We start from the raw sequence: 16,823 nt of genomic DNA on the forward strand, positions 1-16,823 counted from the left end.
TCATAATTTTGCAATAAAATTGTATTTATTAATTTTTTAAATACATATTTATAAATTATAAATTAAATTAAATTTTTTTATGAAAAAATTTTTAATTCTTTTTTAAGTTTCTATAAGAATATTAGCAACAAAGCAAATATAATTCTCATTCAATGTAAGTTAATCTACTTCCATCCATTGAGCATATTTCAAATTGAATATGACAATCATTCAGCAAAATTCAAGGAAGCTTCAATGCAAATGGCATGCCTATGGGACTTTTATAGTTATAATATACAGCTGTACAGTAAACTAAACAATAAATTTATTAATTAATAGAAACGTCTTATTATGCCTAACTAGTTTTGCAAATGAGCTGCCAAAAAAGAATGTCACTTTTCTCATTATATATAATATAGATATATGTATAATTCTACATAAATATGCATACATATGCAAGCAAATTGAAATTCAACAGCTAGCTCGTATTAATTTCGCATTGATTTATGATAGCTTTGAAAGCCAATCTTCTATATGTTAAGTCATTTGAATGACTCAGTTATAATAACTAATTATTAGTAATGAGCGTGGCAGCTCCATTTCGATTTGTGTGAGCTGAAATGTTGCTCAACCAGCAGCTGCTCTTCCTAGCTCGCCTTTCCTTTGTTCACTCGGCATTCACTTACCCTGAGCACTGAACAGACGTATAACAAGGCCATTGTTAAAAGAAACGAAGAAGCCGCAAGTTGCAAATTGGATATTTTTGATGGTAGGCAGGAAATCTGCTCAAAGGATTTACCTCTGTAATCGCGGTAGTCATGGAATTAGGTTCTCTTTACTTCAACTGTGAGTTGCCAAATCAATAGGCAATTCAAAATCAAAATAATTGGGTTTTGTTGAAATAACTCAGCCTGTCAGACTACATTTATGGCTCACTGTATATATATACAGACATATATACATCATATACATCTTAAGTAATTCATAATTTTATATCTAGTCTTTCTTTAATTCAGCAGCTGTTAATTTATGTCTATAACTACTATATATTTATATGTGGACTTCTCTCAATTTAAGGCTGTTTAGCCTTTAATCAAGTACATACAAATTTGTGTAAATCAAAATCAAAATCAACCTCAAGCAATTCAGCTCAACTCATGAAACTAATTTACTCTATGTAAGCTACTCAAATTCTAAAGAAACGAACAACTCTGCTCAAGCTTCTCTTCCATTTATAAGCCGCTAATTCCCCAGAGTGAGCTAGAGCTCTAACTCCTCACTCCTTACTCCACTCACACCCATAATTCGCTTAACTCCAACTCCAACTCCGATTCCCCCACTCTCTGTAAGCTGCCTTATCAGCTGCTTAAGCATGTCGAGACATTTGCCTGTCTTCATTTCAAGTGTTTATGCTAATACGCACTTGCTCACATGCTCGCTCGCTGGCTTTAATTGAGCAGAAAGCTGTAAAGTTAACGCACGCCGCCTGCAGCAGCTTCTCTAGCCTTTTGGGCTAAACGATTTACGCGTCGCTAATTTCCGCTAATGTTTTGTCATTTCATGTACATACATGTCTGCTCGGGTATATATATTATTGCATAAATGAGCTGGCAACAGCTACTGCCGCTGCCTGTCGCCCATGTGTGAACTTTTCTTGTTTCTCTTATGCGCTGCTCCCGCTGTTTAATTATTTAATAAGTGAATTATGCGCCAGGTTGTGAAATTGTTTGCCGTGTAAGAGCGAGCTCTTGCGCTTGAAAATGCCCTTTTATGAACCTAATTGATTTACTCGCTGCTAACTTTGATCCCTTGACACGAGCAAGTAGGATATGAAATTTCTTTGAACTTGTTTGCGTTGATATTCTGAAATTTTATTTACACTGACCGAAGCCAATGAAAAATTAAAACTACAATTTTTTTTCATTTTAAAGAAAGCCAAGCTATTCTCAATCAACTTGAGATTCAATTTTCAATTTTGGAAAATGTTTGCTTTAAAAATGCAAAAAGCCAAACGACGTATGTGGCAGGATGTGATAGTGTGTGGGTGTGGGTGTGTGTGTGTGCATGTGTCAGTGTGCGTGTATCTCAATTCACTTAACCTCTTTGACATCTTCATGAAATTGAGCAATACACCACAGCCACAGCCCGCCAGCAGGTACGCACACACACTCTCCCTGTCTCGCTCACTCGCACGCACACACGCACACAAAATAAATTAAATTCTGTGTGAGCATAAAAGAAGTGAGACGCCCCCATGTTGTTTTAATTATGCACATGCCAGCAGCATTGCACTGTCTGTCTTTTTGTATTACGCATACGCTACGTGTGACATGGCGAAATCTGTTTAAGTTTTTAATGACACAAAAAAAAATCTATGAAATGTAATTGACAATCTATAAATGGAAACTTACAAACCGAAATACTAAAAAAAAAATAAATGAATTAATTAATAATTCTCACTACCTCTCTCTCCGTCTCTCTCTCTCTCTTTGCAGCGACGAATATTCGATACCAGATCACAGGCGGTAACATAGGCAATGCTTTTGGCGTGCAGAATGCGACGGGCGTCATCTACGTGGCCAGTCCGCTAGACTATGAAACGCGGCCAAGGGTAAGTAGTTAGTGTCTAGAAGGAATCTCGACTCGCACGACCCTCATCACATCACACACTGTGCTCTCGGCTCGCTGACAGCGTCTATTCACGAGTCTAGGCTCAACTTTGAGCTGTTGCTGTTTCCGAGTGGAAAACATGTTTCTACTTTTGTTTTTATTTATTTACTTTTTTTCAAATGCACGTTTTATATATGTGTATATATTTTTTTGTATGCTCAACTTTTGGTTGTGCATGCATAATTTATATATTTTTTTGTTGTGAGACAAAAAGAAAAATAGAAAAAGCAAGGAATATGCAAAACTATGCAAACGTTTCAGGCGAACAACTTTTGCGACGTTCAGGCTGTGTTCTGACGCAGAAAAAAAAATTAATAAAAACAAAAAATATGCGCACATGCAAACAGATACACGCACAAGACTGTATGTGTGTGTCCATGTCAAAATTACAGCAAAAAACAACACAAACTCAACTCTCCACGCTTCTCGTCTCCTCTCGTCTCGTCTCGTCTGGAGTTGTACATCTCCAGCTGTTGGCACATTTCCCAGAGCAAATTTTTAACGTGATTGCACGCACACAAATATTTATATATAGCAGCTACCCCCAGTCGCTGCCTCGGCGAACAGAGCAGCCGCCACCTCATCGGGAATCCGTGTAGCTGTCAATGCGTTGTCATGCAACAAGCGGCTGAGGCGCCAACAATGCCGCAAAACATGTGTTGCCCACGCTCTTGTTTATGCTCTTTTTTTTTTTTGGTTGGCTGCCTTTGTTGTTGTTTTTGTTTGCGCCAAAGTTTGACAATCATTTTCTGCTCATTTTTTTTTGGGCATTTGTCATGCGTAAAAACTTTGCAAATATCGAGTTTGCATAAGACATTTTTTTATGTGCATTATTTTATTGAAGTCTTACAAAAATTCAATTTTCATTTTATTGTAGTATGAGCTGCGCTTGGAGGCAACACGAAATCGTAAAAACAACTATACCACCGTTGTCATCAATGTACGCGACGTTAACGATAATCCACCTGTATTCGATCGTCAAACATATCGGACACAAATCACTGAGGAAGATGATCGCAATTTGCCCAAACGCATTTTACAGGTGAGTGTGAAGGAAATCGAAAAATGTATATATAAGTAAATATATAAATATATATGAGTATTTTATATATATTTATTTGCCCACTTTAACATCCTTCATATGCAGAACACTAGGGTCAGTTTAACTCCAAGCACATAAATCAAGCAGTGCAAGCAGTGCATGCTTCGCAAGCAGTTAAAGTTTATACAAAAAACTATTGCCTACTTTTGTGCGCAGCCTTTTTTATTACTCACATCATATTTCACTTAGTTCTTTCCGCTCGTTGCATTTAAATCATAAAGGTAACCTCCGTGTAAATCTGCTCTGTTGCATCTCTGCGCCATAAATCCTGTTGTCCTCCTTTGGGCTTAAAACAATATTTTTCGCAATTGCTGCAACAGCTACTTATGGCCGTAAAGGCGCCTATCATTATTTTCCCATTCCACATTTACAATCGCTTGCCGCTTGCTCTTACGCAATTTAAATATTGACAACAGAAACAACAACGGCCCCGCATACAATACATGCAATTTGCATAAAAATCGAATGCTCGAAAAACTATAGCAGCGAAAACAAGAAGCAGTCCAGAACCGAACAGAGCAGAGCAGAAGCTGAGCTGGATCCTGGGCACTGGGCACTGCGCAATGGCCCCAGCCGGCGCTAGCCACAGATCTGGGGAATGGCCACCACTGCTCGTTGCTGGCATATTAAGTGCCAGGGCGATTCAGCAAGCCGCACAATTCGGCCGTAAATACAAAATAAATACTCATTCATTAATAATAACGTGATAGTTGCCCAATGGCCTTGCATCAAATATACAGACACACGCACGCACACACACGCACATTTGTAGCCATTTTACATACACATGCATGTGCGTGCGTATGTGAGAAGTGACTGAGTCTGTGGCAGCGACTTTTATTTAAGCCATAATTTACAACAATCAACGAGAGAAAGAATGAGAGAAATTAAAATTCTTACGCTTCACTGAGTGTTAAATGCTCTACTTTTATACATGCTTGAAACTTTAACTTAAGAACAACATAAAAAATTTGAAATAACGTAAAAAGAAAATTCATTGGCAAATTATATTGCAGAGAATTGCCAAGGCATAAGTCTCATATACATATATTAGAATTGTTATAAAAAAAAAATGTTGAGTGTACAAAATATAACATAATCCAAAATTAATAACATGAAATATAACATATTAATGGAAAATATATGAAATATAAATTAGTATTTAGCCTCTCACTCCATTTTCTTGCATTCTCATGCACATTTTTCTCATGATTCAGCAAGCTTCACCTTTAACTTATTATCAAGCATCAATTTGCTTTTGTACGGCTCTGAAAGGGTTTTTTGGTATTTTTTGCACCCGGTGGAGGAACGAAGAATATCTAACAATCAATCAATCTTGATTTAATAATTGTTTCCCCTGTTTGATAACATTTCTGCTATACTTTCTAGAAGCAAAATCCAACAACATTTTATGCACTACCACTACCCTCACATCAACTTCTTCAAGTACTATTTTAGCTATGAATACTTTCGCAATACTGTCCTACTAATATTATGTCGCTACTTTTTCCTACTACCATAACTACTAATCTTTCTACTATTATTTTTACTAATTTCTGTAGTCCTCTAATATTTTTTCCTATCTATGACTTTACTGCCAGTGCTTATACTTCTACAATTGAAACTATTTCTACTACTACTACTACTCTTATTTCTACTACTAGTATTGTATTTAAAATTAAAGCAACTATTATTTATACGACTACCCCCGCCTCTACAATTAAAGCACCGAGTACTAAAAGCCCTCTTTCTACTACTTCGAGAACTGAATTTGCTTCTACATCTATGTACTGTGCTTCCTACTAGTAACATTTAACCAACCGAGAATGCTACTGCTTCTATTACAACTGCTCTGTTGTTTCTACTACTTTTTGCACTCGAAGTTCTTCTACTTGCATAATTAAAAAATGTGAAACTAAAACTACTACTACCCCTAACTTTTGTATTTTCCATAAAACTTATGAACAAAATTATTTTTTAATACGATAAATATCAAAAGCAATATTTCGATATATATAAAAAATGCTGTCACAAAAATAAATAAATAATTAACAATAAGAAATAAGAAACGTTTAAGCAGAATTGAAGTTAGTTATAAAAACTGAAGTTTTTATCAGAGAGCTTCATGTTGACCTAAATATGCTTCAAAAGGGCATCCAAGTGTGGTGACACCCCGCTGCTTCGATAAATGTTCTCGCTTGTAAAATATAAATTTAAATGACACAGCCCAGCGCTGACTGCAAGGCTGGCAATACCAACAACAGCAACAACAACAACAGCAACAACAACAAAAACAACAACAACAACAGCGACAGCGGCCACACGCATTTTTAATTACGTATTTATGCTTAAGTAAAAAATTAAAGTGGCGCCAAGTAGATGGGCCGACCGAACCGCATACCAGACACAATCGAATGTATATATATATACTATATAAAATACATAATATGTATATATGTATATGCATATATATAAAGGATATTGGCTGCGGTCTGCGACACCTTTTGGCCAAATTGATTTTTGTGGGTGGCACGAAATGAAATGCAAATATTTCTTTTTGCCTTTGCACGCGAGTCATTTGGCGCTGCCACGCCCCAGCCCCAGCAGTCAGCCAGGGGGCGGCAAGGGACTTTAAATTATGCATGCCAATGGTGGGCATATAGCACACGCGCTCCTTCTTTGTATGTGCGTGCATGAGTGTGCTTGGGTGTGTGTGTGTGTGTGTGCATTCTGTTGAGAGGACAATGGCATGCAGAGCTCACATCGCGTCACGCGGCCAATAATAATGGCACGTAGACAACTCTTTTGTCATATCAAATTGTGCGGAACATTTAACGTAAATTGTCGCATTGTCAACCAGCAAATTGTGGGCGGGTTGCCAGGCAAGCAGTGGGCGTGGCTGGCAGCGTTTTGTTGGCACTTAACACGTGGCAGCTGCCTTTAAGCGCCCCCGCACTCCCACTCTATCTCACTCTTTCTGTGCCTCTCTCTCTCTCTCTGTCTCGCTCTCTCTGTCTCGCTCTCTCCCATTCACCCTTTAACATAAATGGAGATATTTAAATATTGAGCCATTGTTTGGCCTCAATGGGTTTCCTTTTACATTGGTTAGCTGCGATAGCCACAAAAGTTGTCACAATGTTAACGGCTGTCCAATAATTGCTCTAATTGGCTTGCCAAGTGTTTGATAGCTGGCTTCTGCTTCAACAGAATTGTGGTCGATGCTGGAAATCAAATGGATGCAGCAGTTAAAAATAATAAATATGCCAGACTTGATTGAATTTTTAGCTAGTGCAATTACTTTACCTTTGTTTTTGAGTGGATGATTGCAGCTCCTTCAAATAACAAACTACAGATTACAGACTACAGACTACAGACTACAGACTACAGACTACAGACTACAGACTACAGACTACAGACTACAGACTACAGACTACAGACTACAGACTACAGACTACAGACTACAGACTACAGACTACAGACTACAGACTACAGACTACAGACTACAGACTACAGACTACAGACTACAGACTACAGACTACAGACTACAGACTACAGACTACAGACTACAGACTACAGACTACAGACTACAGACTACAGACTACAGACTACAGACTACAGACTACAGACTACAGACTACAGACTACAGACTACAGACTACAGACTACAGACTACAGACTACAGACTACAGACTACAGACTACAGACTACAGACTACAGACTACAGACTACAGACTACAGACTACAGACTACAGACTACAGACTACAGACTACAGACTACAGACTACAGACGGCCAAATATCTATCTATCTATCTGTCATATTAATGTCCTTGTCTCCTTGTCCTTTCTGTTTACGACTCAGCTTTAACTTGAAGCACTTAACTGCCACTTTAAGCGCCTTTAATCTCCTGCTCAAGCATTCGCATCCATTCATTGAACCTCTTGTAAGTCATTTGGCTAACGGCCCGTAGATGCTTATCTAAGTAATAACTGAGTAAAAAGTACCAAACAATTTGCTAGCATGTAGTTTCTACATTAATAAGAATAATAATGCGCCATAAAATATTCCAGACGCACAACAACAAAATGGGCCTAAATACAGATTTTATTTAGTAGGAAAAAAAAAAGAGGAGAGCATTTTGCAATAGAAAATCAACAAAAATACCGCAAGCCGATTGAATAATTACATAAATCTCGGTCACATTAGCATTTTTCACAGACAGCATTGCAATGCAATATAAAAAATACTGAAAAAAAGAGAGAAAAATGGAAGAATACAATATAAAATAAAATGTAATACAAAATCGAAGCATAAATTTACAAGCAATCTGGCATGCAAAAAGCCCTGCTCGCCCAGCATTTCTCTTATTTTCAAAGACGCTCGCGTGGGTTTGCTTTTGTTTTTGCTCTTTATTGGGCATTTAAAGGTTTTTTGCGCATTTGCATATTTGATTTATAGACCGAATATTGTAAGTAAGGTCCAGCAACGGCTTAACAGTCAACCAAGAGCCAGACTCAGCTCCCCCAGCAGCAGCAACAGCAACAACAACAGCAACAACAACTCATTGTAATGCAGTTTTTATACCTCACTCACACTGCTCTCTTCTCTCTCCCTCTCTCTTTCACAGGTTACGGCTACCGATGGCGATGTAGATAGACCAATAAATATTGTATATTTCCTAACCGGCCAGGGCATCGACCCGGATAATACAGCGAATAGTAAATTTGATATAAATCGCACAACTGGCGATATTTTTGTACTCAAGGTAAGTGGCACTCACAGAGCTTAAGCTGATTTTTTACCAGCCAGTTGCCAACGATACGCCGTAAAGCCCAGCCGTAATGAATGCCCGTTAAATTCCCCAGCTAACAATGAAGTCTACCTCAAAAACCAGAAAGCCAGTTACCATGCCTCCCTCCCTCTCTCTGTGTCTCCTCCTTACTCCCCTTCCTGCTCTCTTTCCTCTCAGCCCTCATCCCTCTCACCCGCTGGGCTAAGCGTGCAAATGGCGCGCCATAACTTTTGTTTTTTTTTTTCCACCTGCAGCGACTATGATTGAGGGGCGGTTGGCAGGTGGCAGGGGGTGGGAGGGACAGCTGTTGGCAGTTTACAATTGGGTTTATATACACAATGCGCAGTTTATATTGTGTGTGACGAGCTAACAGTTAAAAATATACAACAAAAAACGCACTGAAAGGCAGCAGTTAAGCATGACGGAATACACTGAACAAAAAACAAACTGAAAAACAAAAACAAACACAGAAACACAATTGAAATTTTAAAAATTTATATAATGGTCTATTGGCAGCACTACAAAAAAGTTGGCTAGAAATAGCTGCATATTCATAGGTTCACATTCAATGTCATGATTTTCCCGTATGAGAGTTTAGAACTAAAAAAATGCAGTGGAATTATAGTGAGAGTATAGAAAATAAATATATAAGAGTGTATAAAAAAATATATAACAATATATTTCATTACACTAATTTAGCTGTACGTAAATGTCAATGTCAAAGCATTTTACGTAGCTGAGCTAAGAGTTTCTACTAAATAAAATACCCTTGTAAATAAATAGATGTTACTTAGGCTCTTTGGAAGGCTGTCAAAATAAATTAAATTTTTTCATAAATGGTAAATGTTTAATAGAGAATAAATAAAAACATTTTAAATGATATTTACAAGCAACAGTCAAAAATAAATTGCATACGAAATTTTAAAATAATAAAAATATTACACTCTGTCGAATCTTCATTAGAATTTTTTAAGTTTTATAAAGAAAATTTTTTAATGAATATAGCGATTCTTGTTCTTGTCCTTTGTTGTTTTTTATACTAAGATTTCAAAGAGGATTTTAGAGTATATATTATTAGTAACAGAACAAAATCGCCCTTATGTATACAAATAAATGTTAGGCAAATAAATTAATGTGATTTAGGTTTTTTATTTGAGTGCTGCAATAATTGCATTTGTCTGTTGAGAAAATAAATTGAATGAATTAATGCTGCAATGAATGAATATTCAATGCATAATCAATATTCTAGCCATGCTCTTCCTATAAACATTTATATACATATATATATCAAGCACTGTTAAATAAATAAATATGGAAAGAATAAGATCTTGATCTTGCCATTATTTTCCTATATACATATATACATGTAAAATATTTTGGAAATAAATTTATTGCAATCGTCTTTAACAGTAATTAAAACTAAACTGTATTAAATATATTTTCGTGACCCATTTGCATTGTCTATCCGACTCGTCATTTATGACTGTTTACTAAGAAAAAAATTAATTCTTTTTCCGTCAAATGAGTCACTTTGAAGTTTCACTTATGCACGAATGCGTCTTTAAAAAAAAAAAAAAAACTGCTTCAATTCCTTTACGACATTTTTAACACGCAAAGCTGTCAAAAGTTTTCACTGCCATTTTTACGTCGCTGGGCAATCATCAGACTCGCTCGCACATTGTAAATTATAAAATTTAACTGCAGTGCGAACAAGTGGATGTAAACACTTTGCATGTTGTACAAAATAAATGATTCAGCCCGTCATATTGACTGTCGAAACACACTACCAAATTTGACGGCAGATGCAGCTCTTAAATGTATTCATGCACACACCACACACACACACACACTCACACATGCATAAAATAAATATAAATTTGCCTTGCTCGAAAATACTTAAAATTGTTGTGCGATTTTATTTGTTAACAACAGTCGCCAGTGAATTGTAAAGCTTTCGCGGCAGAGCGGCTCGCTGGCGTATGATTAATTTAAAACTGTGTCAAACCGCACAATCTCTCTCTCTCCCACTCACACACATACGCACACACATGCATGCAGATGGCCAAAAACAACAACAGCAGCAGCAACAACAAAAAAAGAAAGCAGAATGACATTTGTGAGCATAAAAACTGCAAGCATTTGATGCCAACTACATGAACTCCAATTAATTTCAGACAAAGTCCATAAAAACAAACCAGTCAAATGGCAGTGCCAACGACCAATGCCACGCCCACTGTGCCCATTTACTGAATCAAATGTTCAAATGTAGCTGGTGTTGCTGCTGATGTTGCCGTTGCTGTTGCTGTTGCTGCTGCGAGCGGAATGCTTTATTTGTTTTATTGTTTTAGGAGCTCAGGCTGTGTGGGTTGTTGTTGTTGTTGATGTGGTGTGATGTGGTGTGGTGTAGTGCAGTGGTGGGTTGATGTGGTGTGGTGGGCAAAAGGGGTTTTTGCGTTGGCATCGGCTGCCAGCGACAGCATGTGGCATTTGTGGTTTTGACGCTCTACAAGCAACCACATGTAAATGACATTCGTCGTTCGTTATTGGTGCGTGGTTGCCGCGCATAAAATTCTGTTTAAAATGCTGGGTGGCTTTTGGGTGGCTTCTCGTGGATGGCTTGGGCCACACTGAAGTTTAGCGTCGACCATTCGACAGCTGCAACGCGGTATTTAATTTGTAATTGCTATTGCAATGCGTGTCACATGCCACCGATATGTGCACTCTATGTGTGTGTGTGTGTGTGTGTGTGGGTGTGCGTCATTTTGCCGGCTTTAATTGAGCGAATGCCATTTGCAAAGAATTTAAGTTCCAACCCATTCACAATTTTGACTTGATTTGATGATGGCAAAGTGCTATTGAAACTCAAATATGACAATTTATTTGAACAATTTTTTACTTTACTATGGACGACTGTAGTACTCGAAACGCAGAGAGAGGGAGAGAGAGAGCGAGAGAGAGAGAAATGAATTTAAATCGTGAACTAATTGGTGTATATTTACTATGCACATGTGAACTGTTAGTGAAGCTTAGTTGCGTGGAGCAGCAATAATTGATTTTCATTTTTATTGTCTAATTTTGGTCTGTTTTGTTGTATGAAAAGAGAGAAAACATGGAAGTCCAATTTATCATGCTTAAATAAGAGACTTCCACTTACAGAATCAATATTAATAAAGACTGAAAAACATTGAGCAGTAAGAGATGAAAGCTCTCAAGATAGAGAGCATGAAACAGAGAGAGAGGCAGCGCGAGTAAGAGATGGGGAGATACAAGTTAGATAGCGCTAAAGTGAGAGAGTGCGAGAAGAAGTGAGAGAGTGAGAGAAGAGTGAGAGAAGTGAGAAAGTAAAAGAGGATGTCAGAGAGTTCGACTTGCATTCGTTCCATTCTTTTCTACGTAGCTCTCAAAGTGCTATACTCTTCGCAGCATAGGGCTGAGTTAGAGTTAAAGTGAGGGAAGTAAGGATTAATACATAACTAAGTGAGTCGGGATCCTCGCCCATGTAAGTGTGTGAGTGCTGCTGTGCGAAGGTTCAATCTAAATTATGGCAGTCTGAAAGGAAACCTTTAATGTTACAGAGAAAACAGTGTAGAAAGTATGGGAAATATGCAAAGTTCAGTCGATTCTCGATAATTTGTAAATCGAGAAAAATCGAAAATAAAATTATATTCCTTTGAAAAAATTGGTTGTCAATAATTCTGGACAATTTGAATTTCAGTGTACATTGAAACAAAAAACGGCTCCCATTCAGATTTGGATCGGAACTCGGCTGTAGTTGCTGTTAATATGGTTTTATTCATACTTTTTTCTATTCGTATAAACTTATATTCAGTAATATATATTTATGATAATACATATTTATAATAATACAGAAGAAGCCGCTTATATCAGCAAACCTATCTGGTTATAGGGTCATTTGGGTTCCCACAATTTCTTAAATGAAATGAAGTCACTAGAAACTGGTTTCTTAGTCGAAGAGCAGCAATCAATTTTTGGTGACTAAAAAAGCAGATTTCCTCTGTTAGAATAAGATTCACATCAACACACATAAACGAAGAGTTTAACTTGAATTAGGTGGCCAGATTCATTCATTAAACTTAATGCGATACCTATGCACGGAGACAATATGAAAAATCGCCTAAAGCTTAGTTATACAAATATTTATAAACTTTTTGCAGAGCTACAAAACTGTTGACCGTAAATTTAATAATCAATCTAGATTAGGCTAACGAGTGCAGCTACCATTTTTAGCACAATTCCAGACTAAATGCCACATAAATCTAACACTTTATACAATCATGTGCTTAAACAGCAACAGATTATGTTGGACTATAGACAGACTTGGGTTATTAGTGCACAGTCACAGACAGACACAAACACACACACACACATACACACAGACTAATGAATTATAATGCCCATCGAGCCGGCTAAATGCAAAGTCGATTTTAATTTGCATTCCAATCCACAATGCGCAATCTAAAGCAGAATCGTAATTGAAACGAAGCTTAATCCACCTGGGCGAAAAACAAATTCCAAATGAGCCGAGTAAGCAATATTTAAGGATAATTTAAATAGGTATCGGGGCGAGAGGCCGAGCTGACACAATTCCCATTCAGATTGAACACATTTCATTTGATTTGATGGCATTCGTTCAGCCCGCTCGCCAGACCAGACATGCGCCAGGTGGGGGTCAGGCGATTTCATGGGGATAACTTATTTAATGAGAGAAATCTAATATGAGCCGGGGCAAATCTATTGAGCTGGGGCTAAAGACAACCGCAAAGAAGTACACACAATACACAGACAAACACAGACGGACAGACAGACAGACGGACAGACGGACATCATCGCTTGAGTCAGCAGTAGTTTCGAGGACCTGTAGCTGACAATGAGACTTGTCAGCCATAAGTCCGGCTCCTGCTGCTGGCTGTGTGCAGCTTCCTGCCGTTGGCATAAAATAATTTGCAAACAAGCAAGCCAAACAGCTGGCAAATCAAATGGAAAGCGAGCTCACTTTATTTGCATCATCTGCCTCGCTCACACACACTCTATCTCTCTCTCTCTTTCTGTTTGGCACAGCCCCTGGACCGGGATCAGCCCAATGGGCGGCCGCAATGGCGCTTCACCGTATTTGCCCAGGACGAGGGCGGCGAGGGCCTGGTCGGCTATGCGGACATTCAAGTTAATCTAAAGGACATCAATGACAATGCGCCGCAGTTTCCGCAGGGCGTCTACTTTGGCAATGTCACCGAGAATGGCACCGCCGGCAGCCCCGTGATGACAATGTCTGCCATTGACTATGACGATCCCAACGAGAGCACCAATGCCAAGCTAATCTACTCAATCGAGAAGAACGTCATCGAAGAGGAAACGGGCGCACCCATCTTCGAAATTGAGCCCGAAACGGGCCTCATCAAAACGGCCGTCTGCTGTCTCGACCGGGAACGCACACCGGACTATTCCATCCAGGTGGTGGCCATGGACGGTGGCGGTCTGAAGGGTGAGTACCGTTGCATCAAAATACTGGGCATGCCACTGACATAAAACACTCATTATGCACACACACACACACTGCTTGTGATGACGTGTGTATGGGGTATATTGGTTATGTAAAGAGAGTTATTGTTGAGAGAATCTTGCATTTGAGTAGAAAAAATTAAATATTAGTTAATCAATATTATTTTATATTGCCAATTGCTTACTGAATCATCCAATTTTTTTTTTTTAATTTTTTGCAATAAATTAACATTAATTTCTTTGCATTTAATATAAATGTAAAATTAAAAAATACTTAAACTTCATAGTTATTTTTAAAATATTATTTCATGCATTGCAATGTATTATTATTATTAAATATACTAATATTATTTTTTTATTTAATTTTAATTATAATTATTAATTCAATAAAACCATTTTTTTTGGTTTTTTTTTTTTTATAAATTGAACAAAACTTCTTATATATCTATATGATGAGCAATATGACAATACTCCATCATCTTTTAATATTCATTCACATACAAATAGTTTCGATATTCCAATCCAAAAAAGAAACCGAAAATTTAGCAAATATTGTTATTTATATATGTACTTATATATAGTTGTTAGGAAATTAAAAAATAAAAAAATATAAATAACATATGCTAATCATAAGTCGTATATATAATTCTTCTTTTATATATATCATTTGATTAATATCATAATATATATTACTTGTTTCATAATTAAATATATTATTTGAATATAAATTTTATAAAATATTATTTGCATATAAATAATTTAATATTTAAAATTTTAATATATCAGCTTATCAATGCAGAGAATTACACAGTCATCTAAGCCCCATTCGATTCATCTACTCCTCTTACATAGGCACTGGCACCGCCTCCATACGTGTTAAGGACCTGAACGACATGCCGCCGCAGTTCACCAAAGACGAATGGTTCACCGAGGTGGACGAGACGAACGGCACCTACATACCCGAGACGCCCATTTTGACGGTAACCGTGCAGGATGAGGACGAGACGAACAGCTTTCAGTATAAGGTGGTGCCGAACAGCGGCTTCGGTGCGGACAAATTTGCGATGGTGCGCAATGCGGATGGCACTGGCTCGCTGAAAATCATCCAGCCGCTGGACTACGAGGATCCGTTGCAGAGCAGCGGCTTCCGCTTTCGCATACAGGTGAACGACAAGGGCGAGGACGGTGCGGACAAATATCATGTGGCGTACTCGTGGGTCGTGGTCAAGCTGCGCGACATCAATGACAATGTGCCGCGCTTCGAGCGCGATCACATCGAGGTCTCCATCTACGAGGACACCAAGGTGGGCACCGTGCTGGAGCAGTTTCGCGCCAGCGATGCGGACCAGGGCGGCCATTCGCGCGTCAGCTACAAAATCGTGCGCGCCAGCAATCGGCGCAGGCAATTCGCCATCAGCGACAAGGGCGCCATCAGCATACAGCGACCGCTCGATCGTGAGACGGCGGATCGCCATCACGTGCAGATCCTGGCCAGCGACGATGGCAATCCGTCGCGCACGGCCACCGCCACGCTGACTGTGATTGTCAAGGACGTCAACGACAATGCGCCCACGCTGGCCCAGGACTACAGACCGACGCTGCAGGAGAATGTCTCGCCGCGCAAGATCATCGAGGTGGCCGCCAAGGATGCGGACGATCGACAGCGCGGCAACGGCGGACCATTCAGCTTTCGACTGGATCCACTGGCCAGCGATGAGATACGAGCGGGCTTTAAGGTCGAATACGATCGCAGTAAGTGGCAAGAGAGCTATAATGATAATTATTGAAGCCTAAATATTCAAATATAATATGGCACATCATAAATATTCATATATAACTTATCTCTATGAATCATTATTATGCATCAGAATCCGAATTGTTCTTTAAATTTAGTAAACTATAGATCAATATCTAGTTGGAAATTCCTTATGAAACTCCACAGAGCTAGAGTTAAAGCTAGAGTCAAAGTTAGAGTCAGAGTTAGACTCAAAGCTAGAGCAAGAGAGGAGATGCTGGAGGTCTGAATAGCATGATTGCGATCATTACGCATACTAAAATACTGTGTATAGCTTTGTAGCTATATGTTCACATATCGCCAGCTTGAGGCAAATGGTATACGATCTAATAGTCAGCTTAGAGAGATAGAAAAAAGAGAGCAACAGAGACACAGAGGGAGAGAGAGAGAGAGGGAGAAGCTGAGAGGGTGGTAAGGACACACAAAGGAATTAGTTCAGTTTTATTCCGTTCCGCTGTTTTCTTCGTTTAGGCGAACCTTCCCGACTTTCGTGTGCATCGCGGCCTGAGACTGACAATCAGGAAGAGCTGAGAGAGTCCAATTGAGTATCGACTCATACTCATACGACTGAAGGCAGATAGCGTGCCTAGAAGCTCTATCCAAGAAAAAGTTTGGCAATAGTTTATCAAATATAAAAATTTGCCAGAGCCTCCGATTCTCTGATATATATTTCAGATGAGCTCATTAGCTTTCGACCAAAATTATATATTATACCACATGCATGACGTATTGGCAAATTAATTATGAATTTATTAGTAAGGCTCAACAAACACTAAATCTTATTTCAATTTAATACTTAAGTTCAATCTAATTTCAAACCCAACATGTAAATTTATCAAACGAACAACTTCGTGTTCTGCCCATATTCTATAAACAAATGAGCTCCTTCATTGACTACTGGTTAAACTCAAGTTTTGCTTAAGTTACTGTATTTGGACTACTGGTTAAACTGAACTTTTACTCAAGTCAC

General features: G+C 38.4%; 1 protein-coding gene across 4 annotated transcripts in view; it reads left to right on the top strand.

Moving 5' to 3' along the window:
• Positions 1-16,823, top strand: part of CadN2 (Cadherin-N2) — a 177,801-nt gene that overhangs the window by 142,865 nt on the left and 18,113 nt on the right. For all 4 annotated transcript variants that reach the window (XM_089256938.1, XM_089256939.1, XM_089256940.1 and 1 more), the window contains 5 exons: positions 2,475-2,590; positions 3,527-3,691; positions 8,377-8,514; positions 13,621-14,041; positions 14,911-15,810. In XM_089256938.1, coding sequence (XP_089113064.1) covers positions 2,475-2,590; positions 3,527-3,691; positions 8,377-8,514; positions 13,621-14,041; positions 14,911-15,810 — 1,740 coding nt within the window. The remainder of the gene's footprint in view (positions 1-2,474; positions 2,591-3,526; positions 3,692-8,376; positions 8,515-13,620; positions 14,042-14,910; positions 15,811-16,823) is intronic.

This window comes from Drosophila navojoa, chromosome 3, assembly GCF_054131105.1.
Source record: "Drosophila navojoa isolate 15081-1374.11 chromosome 3, UAZ_NAV_1.0, whole genome shotgun sequence".
Classification (NCBI taxonomy): Eukaryota; Metazoa; Arthropoda; class Insecta; order Diptera; family Drosophilidae; genus Drosophila; species Drosophila navojoa.